Source organism: Anolis sagrei, chromosome 2 (genome assembly GCF_037176765.1).
Source record: "Anolis sagrei isolate rAnoSag1 chromosome 2, rAnoSag1.mat, whole genome shotgun sequence".
Lineage (NCBI taxonomy): Eukaryota > Metazoa > Chordata > Lepidosauria > Squamata > Dactyloidae > Anolis > Anolis sagrei.
Window position 1 is genome coordinate 125,385,195 of NC_090022.1, and position 12,160 is coordinate 125,397,354.

Here is a 12,160-nt window from a genome sequence, read left to right on the forward strand (position 1 = left end):
TCAGCTTACTTGGTGCAAAATGCAATGTTGCTTTCTAGAACAGTTTTTTAAAAAGGTCTCTGGCACAATTGTCCACCATTGTTTTAGATCATGCTGATTTGAGGTGATTTGTGATGACTCAGTTCACCTTTCTTTTTTGACTGGTACCAAAGAGCAGTGCTAGGCAACAAATTATATGCACTATTTCAGTTGTGCTTATACCTGAACAGGGACCTTATACACTTGCTATGTTTTCCTGGAGTATCAGGGCTATGAAAGAGAGAGGCAGCAGCATCAATCATTTTCTGGTAATCTAAGCTCTCAGTAATGCTAATTTGCTCTGTGTGGGATTCTTTTGAACATGTCAGGAAGCTCTCAGCAGATCAGTGTCTTGTATGATGAGAACCTGGAGGCTATATGCCTTTTAAAACATTTAGAAGTTACAGTGAAGACTTGGTTGTTTTCAAGTGCAGTTAATAGTTCTGCTTGCTATTCATAAAGACCTGCATGATTAAGCTATTGTTAAGATCTTGAAGGGGAGGACTTGTTCAAGGCATTTTGCTTTTTATAAAGGAAAGGAGGTATTTCGCGGAGGTGCTTCTGTTGTGGATTTTTGCTCAATTATTACAGTGTTTTAAAAAAGAACACTGGGGGAAGTTTCTAAATTTATTCTTCTTATTTGATTTGCAGTTGCCCATGGTTCTCCTTACTGGTCCCTGCGTGCACATAAAAGAAGTGATAATCTTTATACTCAATAATGAAATCAGATATAATATAGTCTAGAATAAATTTCCATATGCAGATTATTGGATTAAGCAGAGACACTCATTAATGGATCCTGATTTGGATTTAACTATAACATATGTTCATGACAGGGATTCAGAAATGGAACTTGCTGTCTGGCAATTGTCCCTAAAGCCATATTTTGAAGAGCTTATAGGATTTGTTCAGGAGGGGCCTTTTATCCAAGGAAGACCCTTCTGGTATGAAATCCAGATGGCTGCTCAAGCAAAATCCCTAATTTTTTGGAGTTTGCTAAATTTTTACTGAATTCACAGGGGAATCCTTTTATTCTTGTCTCAGTTAATAGGAATAGATTGAAGATGTCCGATGTGTAGTTATCTTACACTCTTATCTTGTCAATGTTTTTTCTCCCAGCTTCCTTGTCTTCCTGTTCTGGCCCATCTACACTGCAATATAATCCAAATTATCAAAGCAGAAAATCCACATGGTCTGCTTTGAACTGGATTATATGAGTCTGCACTGCTATATAATCCTGGCTGAATCAGATAATCTGGAATGTATATGGTGGTGTAGAAGAGGCCTCTGTCTCTCAGGGATGAAAGTTGCTCTCCAGAATTGGACCACTCCACACAGTCCCTGTTGCCTTCCACTCCCTATCATGAGCACCATAGTATCTCCTATACTGTAAATCTCCAGTCCTAACCGTTTTCCTTTGCCAAGAATAATTGCCTATATCTCATTGTACTTGAATCTCTTCCCTTCTTAAGATTGGTGGTCCAACATCTCATTCCACATTTATAGTTGAAAAAAAAAAAAACCAAAAAAAAAACCTGGGACAAATTGTTGTGTCGAGATCATATTTCCTTGTCTGCAAAATGGGAAGAGTAATAGCTGAGAATCTGGATTATAGTGAACAAGAGATTGTCTTTGAAATAATGCAATATAAAAATGAAACTATGTAATAATCCTTCTTTAAACATTGTGTGTTTCCTTTTGTTATTTGGTCAGGCAAGCCTACCCTTGGTGACTCACTTGAGTGATTGTCCTGAGCAGCCAAGGCAAAGCAATGGTTTGCAAAGAAGCACTGAAGAAGTTGCCAGGGTTAGTTGTTTAGATTTCCCCTCAGTGCCTTTATCTAGGCACTTTCCGCTCATATCTGCTTTCTCATGGATAAAATGTTTTTGCTTTTATTGAGGCCTTTTCCTGTAAAACAGTTTCTGGTAAATAACACAATAGTGGTAGGCGTCTTTTCATGTAAGTGTCTCAGATTTCTGCTTTTTGGAGGGAATCTTACAGGATGTATCAGTTATCCAAATACAGGGGAAATCTTATAAAACAGCACACCAGCAACGGAATTGTTTGAATGTGTGTGAGTGTAAGGAAGATGCCTACATTTAGTTGGATGGGCCCTCTTCTCTATATTTTCTGTTACAAATTTTGCCCACCAGGGTTACAAGCCAGTAATTTTCCTGAGGTGGCTGAAAATTACAAAAGTGAGGGGAGGGCCCATTACTACAACTCCCAGAAATCCCATTACTGCAAAACTGTAACTACAAAATACATGTCAAAAGTAAAGTGTGAGGAACAGAGGAATAAAGCCTTACAAACCTGCCCATGTTTAGAAATCTGCAAGGGACCGACACCCCTTTGACACCCTATTGAGAACTGAATATATCAGGCCGTTGTTTCTAGACAATGTGTTGGATTTTTATTTGTTACTATTGTTGTAGTGTTTTTAAAATGGTTTATATTTAACTAGTTTTATTTTTAATCAATTTTAGCTTTTGTAATTTCTGTATTTTTAATTATGTGTTTTTTATCCATTGTAAACCACTTTGAGTTTCATACTGGGGAAAAGGCCAGATATATGTACGTGCATAAATAAAACACATCTAACATGATAAAACACATCTAACTGGTTCCTAGCACTCAGAAGTTTAGTTTATAAAAATGTTTCCTAGCCACTCTAATATTGCAGATCCTGGAGAGTGTATCCCTGCCACAGAAAAGCTCTTTTTCTAGTGGCTGGCAATATTAATTCCAATGACACTCAAAGTCAGACAACAGATTCTTTTAACAGGGAAGGATCTGTGAAGGAGGAGGCAGCCATCCTTTGAATAACATGATGTTACAGGAAACAAGAAATGGATATCAAACTTTGGACCCTGTGCTACTCACAGATGAACACGATTTGTATAAGAATGGAATTTCCTTTTGGTTTTGAAGGTTAGAAATTTGTTGACTGCCACTGGGGTAAATTCAGTGTTTTGATTTCGATAATGATGCAGCAACCACATTATAGAAAAAGCTTTTGGATTTGCCATTGGCTGGCCCTGAAACATTCTTATGTTAAGATTTAAACTCATGTCTCTTTACACTTGCCTTGCCATTGGTGGAGGAATATTGGAAGCTTCTGTAAAGGTTCTTGATTGCAGATTATCCAAATGCAGTTGATGAATGTTCAGTGTCAGAAGCAGAGGATTTGGAGTATGCATTTCCCAGGGTCTAATAATCTCATAGGGCAGCTGAGTGTGACTCCTTCCCCAATAATCTACTTAACTCAGAAGTTTTGCCCTCCTCTTGCCTTGAAAGGAGAATGAGCCTCGTAGGCTGTTTGCATGATAAGTAGCTCCAGACTCCATGAGGCTTTGAAGGGGAAGCTGGGAGTTAATTGGGACAGCTTCAGCTAATGGTTTCCCATGTTCATTGGTGGGTTAAGTGAAGGAGAGAGTTTGAAAAGCACCCTTCATGGATCTGTAGCAATCGGTTTCACTGTGGATTCAGAAAGCCAAAACAATAAACGTTCTTGGGCAGGTCAGTGACATACCAAACTTGATGCTACTCAGATCAATAAAATGTCTTGATAACATTAAGCTTTTCTTCTACTCTTCTTTTCTTTCCCAAGGAGCTCAAAATAATGTATTTGGGAATAAGGTGGGCTAAAAATCAAATACATAAATAATCTACCTGGTGAACGTTAAGGTTGTCTCAGAAGGCTTCTGTAGCTGAGCAGGATTCGGTCCCTGGTCTCCCTGAGTCCTGATCACATCTCACTGGGTCTTGAAGATTAGGCTAAGGGGTTGTGATTTATCTATAGTCAATTTGTGTTTCATAGAAAGATTAGGATTTGAACCCTGATCTCCACTGTTCTAGTCCACTGTAGCTAATCTGAAACACAAATTGAATGAATGGCATTAGAGCAAGATCTCTTAACCAGACTCCCTTAGGGTTCTGAGAGGGGTGACTCAAAGCACCATGAGAGAATTTTTTTTAAAAAAACTTTCTTTTTAAAGCGTTTTATGCAAGGATCCCTTGAGATATGATCATTTTCCCAAGGGTTCCTCCAGGCTAAAAAGCTTGAGAAAGGCTTTAGAATGAGAGTGGTCATTATTCTACATCATTATTATTATTATTATTATTATTATTATTATTATTATTATTTCAGGTAAACCAATTCAAGATAGTCTGCTGTGGTGTGAAACATGAATGTGAAGAAATTGTGTCAGTAGACTTGTAGCAGCTGTTACAGCCTGTTAGCAAATAGAAAGAAAATTTGGAGGCATAAATGGATGACGTAAACAAATTGGTCTTGGTGCTTTAATTCTATCACATTTATTGTAATAAAACTGCAGTGTGCTGTGTTGGGGTCCCAGGTGCCTGCTAAATGGATTGATATGCAAATGTTGCATATCAGTTTGTATACATTTGGGCCCATGAGTGCTCAGCTTAAGAGTGGAGTGGTAACTGGTGGCAGGTGTAGGAGGCCAGCGGATGGACATTTGGCAGTGTATGTTGAAGGCAGCCTATCAGAAGGTGTGAGTGTGGCTTGACTTTAACACGTTGGCCACACATTCATGGTTCCCCTTTAGGACGGCAGCTACATGAAATAGAGTAGTGTATATTTTATTTTAATTGCACTGAAGTCACATAGTTGTAAAATGAGTCAGAGAGGTGTGAGATTGTGGTGTATTTAGGTTGCGAAGTGGGAGAAGAATAGAGGTTATCCACTTCTTCCTTTATGGAATAAAAACCAAATAACCAAGGCCTCTTAATCCAATTAAAACTTAATAAAGATAAGGTGCGAGCTCATTTTGGCTAGATAGAATTCCATGGCTCTTGGAACCAACTTGGCATGGCTAGCACATTTTTCCACCCTGATGAAATGAAAAGCAGTAGAATGCTTCTTGAAACAAATCAGTCTGGATACCCCAGGAAAAGCTACACTTACTTGCTCTGGAAAAATTGCATCCCAGTCTGTTTGGTTCTTGTTGAAAGGGAAATGAACACTTGGCAAGCAGGGATGACTGCCGCTCTGTCTCTCCTGCATGAGCCATGTGTTGTTGCGATGGCTTTGCGCTCTGATTTGAAATGCAGAGGGAAGCAAGGGGAGATGTTTTAATCGGAGCGAAAAGGAGGAGCATATTAGGCTTTATAGGATTCATGAAGAGGAATATTCTAAATTAGATAGTTGATACAATGCCCTACAGGTTCTTTCCTTCAGCACAACTTTTTGTTCTTTAACCAAGTAAAAGCCAGATTTTTATTGTCACAGGCTTTCATAGCTGGAATCACTGGGTTCTTGTAGGTTTTTCGGTCTATATGGTCATGTTCTAGAAGCATTCTCTCCTGACCTTACAACCTCTGAGGATGCCTGCCACAGATGCAGAAGAAATGTCAGGAGAGAATGCTTCTAAAACATGGCCATATAGCCTGAAAAACCTACAGCAACTCACAGATTTTTATTTGCTGTGTGCCTTCAAGTCATTTCCAACTCATAGCAACCCTAAGCAGAATTAATATTTAATATCAATACTGTTTTCCCCAGTGTATGTGCACTTTGGCTCATCATATAAGTGTCTGTTCATACATCTGTTGGTACATGAAAGCATATACACATGAAGGCATACACATGTCACATACATATGAGCCACTTGCTTTAGGAATCTTCCTACTATTAACTACAACACCATAAATGAATTGAGGACATTCTGAATCATGGAAGTTGGAAACATGTTGGATTTTGGCTATAGTTAGTATTTGTAAGCTGCTGTGTTTCTAACTGCCCACATAACAGTTGTCATATGTTTGTTTGCCTTTAGTTTTAACTATAGCCAGCAGTTAGTGTCATAACTGTGTTGGAAGTAATGTCAGGGGAAAGACAGCATATTAAATAAATAAGCCAAATTGGGAGGCTGGGGTGTCACTACAGGCATAATTCAGTTAATAAAGTCTCTGACATATAAATCCCTTTTTACAAGGTCTTTTTAAGCATGCCCAGCCCACTCTCCCTCCGTTATCCTTGTTTTCTGCCTGTGAAGGTGTTTTAGCAGTATTGGAAGGATGAGAAAATTGGGCAGAGGAAATACACACTGCAATAAAACTTGTTTTGGGCAAGAATGGGATTTTGATGGAGCCAGTCCTACCATCACTTGTGTGTATGCCTATAGCAGGCAAGGTAAACAGCAGGCAAACCTGCCTCACAAGTTCCCTCCATCATGTTTTAAAAGCATAGCCCTATATATATTTGACACTCAAAATGGAAAGCATAAAAAGAGCAAGGTTGAGAAAAAATAATTTCTAGACCTGCCTTCCACAAGTCAATAAAAGGCTCAAAAGGTTTTTGTTTTCTTGCGGAAGGTTGTTCCATTTCATATGCAGGATAAAAAGTTTGCTGAAATGTGTTAAACTGGAGTGTTGTTTTTTTGTTTTGTTTTTGTGGTGAAGAACTCACCCTTATTCTTTCTATATTATTTTGGCCTCTGATACTAAATTTTCTGATAAAGAAGTAATGCCTGGAACACATCTCTTTTGTTTAATGAGGAATACCTGTAATGACCTTTTCTTCCCTTTCCCAAGTCCTTATTTGAAAAGAAAATATACCGTTTGAGGGTTTTTTCCATGCTTAAATTCTCAAAAGGAGATTTATGACAGCAGTGGGGTGAAGAGTTTTTCATTTATGATATCAGGATGCTGATGGAAATAGAGAATATGAGCTTGGGGACTGAGGAGCCCATGCTGAAATGTTTATTGCTGTCTTTGAAATGCTCCTTATTAGGCAGAAGATGTGTCTTAGTAAATGGGAACAGAGCTGCACCAGTCCTGGGGATATGTTTAGTACTCCAGTAACACAGAGTACATTAAAAAGAAATCATACCCATTGTCATATTGTAATCAAGAATGTAAAAGCGTTCCCGAGATCGCAAAGCCCATAAGGATCTCATATTTTTAAGACATCCTCCTACTTTGCTATAGGCTTTCTTATATTAACTATTGACAAACAAAAAACAGCCAATGCAATTTCTCCCAAAGCACTTTTCTTATGCTGCAATGATATAATAACTAGCTATTTCTTTGTATATACTTCTTTAGAAACCTTGTTCTTGTGTTGCATATAAAGATGGCCAATATTTCTCAAGCAAATTTAGTTAGTTGTATAGTGTGTATTGTAAGCATTACAATTGGCTGTGGCCAACTCCAGGAACCCCTGGGAATAGATGAGTTGCTGAATGCACAATTGGAGGTGCTAGTAGGCGCAAGACACACTGTTTCCATTTATACATTGCTGTGGCTTAAAAAAGACGTCACAAAACATGATGCCTGCACAAAGACATGAAATCGAACTTCTAGTTGAATGCTTGATAGCAATGGTTACAACAAAAAATAGAGAGCAAGGGTTCCCTGAAATACAAAAGGCAAAAGGTCTCTAAGACCAAACATTCAACGTATGGAAACAACGTATTCAACGTATGGAATCTAGTGTAAGTTATACAGCATGCAGTTCTCTAAAAAATTATTTATCTTATATGGTATAAACAATGAACTCTTACAGCAAGATTTACAGCTGTTTTAAGGTTCTTCTGAACATAAATTTGTCAAAAACAACACATAGTTTGTGAATCCTTTTAAAAGTCTCTTAATCCAGAGTTTCTTGATTTAAGTAAAGTTTGTCCACAGCAACACACAGTTCATAGTCCTTTTTTCCCCTCAAAATCACAGTTTGTCAAGCACAGGTTATCTGTCCTCTTTCAAAATCTTTTTTCAAAATCACAGTTCGCCAACCACAACCAGTTTCGACTATACACAGTCTTCTTCAGGTGGTAGTAATAAGGTTTTTTTTAAGTGATGAGGACCTAAAGGGAACACATTAAATGGCTAAACATAGTAAGGAATGCAATTATCAAAAGAAAAGAAACATATACAACTAGAATCAAAATACTCACATAGGTTCTCCTGCACGGTGCTCTGCTTATTAGGTATATTTCTGTGGCGAGCACAGGGGAAGCAGGTGGAGATTCCAGTATATAAAGAGAAAGTAATAGTGTATGAAGAGAATTTTAAAAGGGCCCCACACAGCTGTCAGTGTGGGTGTGTTCCAGTTAGCAATAGTAAGTTACTCAAAAGAGAAACTTGTTTAAAAGGCCTGTGCCTGCTCACATGAAATACCGAAATGAAATAGAATCATTCAGACCCTTAGGATATACAGTTTCAAGAGTGAAAATCCAAAAGGCTTCACATTGTAGTAGTCTAGTAGACTACTGTAAGAGTTCGTTGTTTGTACCATATAAGATAAATATTTTTTTTAGAGAACTGCATGCTATATAACTTACACTAGATTCCATACGTTGAATACGTTGTTTCCATACGTTGAATGTTTGGTCTTAGGGGCCTTTTGCCTTTTGCCAAGGAATACTTCCCATGTTTATGCATTTTTCCCCATTTCCTAACCAGCAGTTGCTCATTCCAAATGGTGTTGAACTGCAACTCCCACCAGCTCCCAGCCAGCACAGTTAATGGTGAAGAATGCTGGGGTTTGCAGTTCATCATAATAATCTAAATGGCCACACATTGCTTATCCTTGATGTAGATTGTAATCATTTGAAACTATCCTTTCTCTTTAGGTTTTATACAAAACCATTGTGTCAGCATTCAACAAGAATGATTCTGGCATCTCCTCCATTTTATTAATGTGTTCGTGTCTTATTAGTTTTGTTCATCTCATGCTTGTTTTTAAGTTTACTTGCTTTCATCCAGTTATAATTGTGAGCATACCTGAACTGGGCTAACAAAAACATTTTATGGTGTGTAGAAATTTCAAAATATGCTGAAAGCATATTTCACCCTGACTGACAAGTCTTGCTCAAACCCGAGGGATTTAGCAGCTCTGCTTTTTTAGAAAAAGTGTGAAACTGTCTTTTAAATTCCTCTCAGAAAAAAATGAAGGATATTATCTGGGATGAATTTCTTTTTTCAAAAAGTAACCACTATTTTTTAAAATAAAGAACCAGAAATTGAGGTCTAACAATGATAGATGAGGGGAAACACTTATCTCATTTCCTCTCATTCAATTGGGTTGTGTGTATGGTTTGCAACCATAACTCTAGGGACTTTTTCATCATAGAGACAATAAACATTTGGACTGAGAATTCTTCTGCCAGAGTTTGGCATGCAGGAATTCCCATGGATGTTCCTTCTGCTTATTTGCCTTGATTCCTTATGTTTTAGCAGTCAATCAGCAGTAAAGAAGAAGCAAAGCTTTTTTTTGCTAGCTGTCATGTGATGCTCACAGAAATTGTTAAATTATGTTGTATTTGCAAACAGATTTATTTCTGCTTTTGATTCCTGTTAGGTAATTTTAGTTTTTAAACATTCATACAGGAATGAAGGAATATTTTAAAAGAAAAAGAAAAAGAAAGCAAACTTCTCCATATGGAAGCCAGTTCTCAAGTCTTGCCATAAAGATTTTATTACAAAGAAGGAGCACATTATCGAGTGGGAAGAGATCCCAAAGACCATCCAGTCTAACTCCATTCTGCCATGCAGGAACACACAATCAAAGCATGCCCAACAGATGGCCACCCAGCGACTGCTTAAAAACCTCCAAAACCTCCATCACAGTCTCAGGCACCAACATATTCCACTGCTGAAGAGCTCCTACTGCTGGGGAAGTTCTTCCTAATGTTTAGGTGGAATCTCCTTTCCTGTAATTTGAGTCCATTGCTCCATGCCTTAGTCTGCTCCCTCCTCAGTGTCGCATCCTTCCGATATTTAAACATGGCTATTATGTTCCCTCTCAACCTTTTTTTCTCCCAGCTCCCTAAGTCATTCCTCACAGGGCTTGGTTTCCAAAGCTTTAACCATTTTAACCCCCCACCCCCACCCCCATCTTTGGACACTTTCTAGTTTGTCAATATCATCCTTGAATTGAGGGGCCCAGAATTGGGCATACAGTTATTCCAGGTGAGATCTAACCAAAGCAGAATAGAGTGGGCTTTGATTTCTCTTGATTTCGACACTATATTCCTGTGAATGCAAACTAGATTTGTGTTGGCTTTTCTGACTGCTATTGAATGTTGTTCAAAGCCAGACTACCATCTCCTCCTATCAGAGTTACATACTGTTCGTAGCACATATGTTCTGTATATTATAGTGTGTATGTCTGTAGTATATTTTTAGAATGTATCCTATGACTATTTTATCTATTGACTCTCGTGTCAATGGCATGTCAATAAATTTAAAGAATAATTGCACTTTAGAAAGTGGTTTAAATACCATCTTTCTTTAGCAGCAGAAGGCAGGAAAAACTGCAGCAGGAGAAATTGCCACTGGTTCATTGATTATCAACTGTCATAATCACCATTTCTAGTTCCATTGTTTATTTCATCCACGCAGTATGTTGAAATAACGAACACGGAACGGCTTAAATGATGTAAAGAGATAAGGAGTTGAAATGGAAGACATTTATTGTTATAGTTTTAATGGTTTATATGGATTTTTATTATGTGATATTAAATGTTTTTAATTGATTATGTATGTATGTATGTATGTATGTATATTATGGCATCTAATTGTTGCCAATCTGTACGCCGCCCAGAGTCGCTTTCAGGCTGAAAAGAGTGGGATAAAAATGCTGTAAATAAATAAATAAAATGTTTATACATAGAATATATTAGTAGCATATGATAAATGATGTTACCTGTTCCCTTTGTTAGTTTAGAGAAACAATGACACACTTATGCCTTAGGGTGCCTCACACCTGACAAATCCTTTCATGTTAAAATTGGATTTACAAATATCACATGGCTTATAAATGAGCTGCTTTCTTTTTTTTTTTAATAAATGCATGGACCAGGATGTAAAGTGGGTCATGGTGTGTGTGTGTGCCAACTTTGGTCCTGATCCGTCATTGTTGGGGGTCACAGTAGTCTGTGGTAGCCGAAACAATATTTCCAAGGTAAGGAGTGGCATAAATTTCCTGCTTATCCAACAGCCATCATTTAGATTCCTTAGAGGTGAAAATATGATGCAGAGTTACAATGAGACAATGCATGTAATTGACTATTATAATGGGTTCCATGCAAGGAGGTCCTTCTAAAATCAAGGTGGGAATCACCCCCTTTCCTCCACATCATCTTTCTCCATTGACCAGGTTGTCTGTCACTGATGGGAATTGGACACCAGCAGCATCTGGAGGCTCTTAGGTTCCCAATTGAAAGTCAGAACTTTACAGCAAAAGGCGACTGCATTGAATTAAGCCTGGAAGGTTGTGGGAAGTTGCTATGGCTATCCAAATTCAAATTAACATGCTTTTGGTTGGTATGTTTTGCCTTGGATAGCCAACATGTTGTAGTTCAGGTCTTTGTTTACATCATCATCATCACCACCACCATCAACATTTATTTATTCCCCACCTCTCCTTTCTGCTCAAGGCAGGGGACAACATAGTTAAATACATCTATAAAATCGTATATTAAAACATAGTTGAACTGCAACCATAAAAGCATATATTAAAACATACACATATTAAAATCCCTGAGACGAAACACAATAAACATCTGTGATTTCAAAGTCGCACTTAAGTGATTTAAAAGTTCCTTCTGAAACCATGACACACTTCTGAAGCCAGCATGTAGGCAATTCTGAGCTAGATGTGCTCTCTAAAGGTTTCTCATGTTCTCTCTCTAGTATTGGCGTAGTTTGCAAAAAGGAGAGACACTGCTTGAACAGCCCTTGCCTAAGCATCTCATCCAGTCTTTCCAAAGGTGCTGAAATATCACTAAGAGAACTCCTCCCTTGGTTGGCAGGGCTCTGGCCCTTGGGAAGACCCATGGTGTTTGAGACAGGACCCATCATTGTGCTAACCTTCTGCAGCTTATGTGAGGGAGGGAGTAAAGGTTTGAATGGCTGACTCATCTTGGGGGCACATTTAGATATGTTTGCCATACACGATTTTGCTTGTTTTCTTTTGAGACCTCATTTCAGTAACTGTGAAACTGACTATTTCTCGCGTTTTGCTGTTTTCTTTCAAAGCTCAAGTTTCAGTCTTCCCCATCAATGTGAATATGGCTTTCCCTCTAGATTTAGCTCCCAAGCTCTTTTTGCTACTCGCCTTTATTTCAGCTACTCCATCTTTTATACATTAATTTGTTGTGGGGGTTTT

The 12,160-nt window shown here is 38.1% G+C and overlaps 1 protein-coding gene and 1 long non-coding RNA gene across 4 annotated transcripts in view; one reads left to right on the forward strand and one right to left on the reverse strand.

Annotated features, from left to right (window-relative positions):
- LOC132768520 (uncharacterized) overlaps window positions 1-8,091 on the reverse strand; it is a 48,715-nt gene extending 40,624 nt beyond the window's left edge. The window contains exon 1 of the long non-coding RNA XR_010909228.1: window positions 7,944-8,091. This is a non-coding gene — a long non-coding RNA (uncharacterized lncRNA). The remainder of the gene's footprint in view (window positions 1-7,943) is intronic.
- STX8 (syntaxin 8) overlaps window positions 1-12,160 on the forward strand; it is an 82,416-nt gene that overhangs the window by 68,273 nt on the left and 1,983 nt on the right. The window contains exon 8 of one of the 3 annotated variants that reach the window (XM_060764492.2): window positions 10,853-10,939. The exons of 1 other annotated variant lie outside the window; for it this stretch is intronic. In XM_060764492.2, the coding sequence (XP_060620475.2) occupies window positions 10,853-10,899 (47 nt within the window). In that variant the 3' untranslated portion in view covers window positions 10,900-10,939. Of the gene's footprint in view, window positions 1-9,378; window positions 10,666-10,852; window positions 10,940-12,160 lie in introns of those variants that run through there. One more of the 3 variants, XM_067463826.1, reaches the window with a different exon arrangement.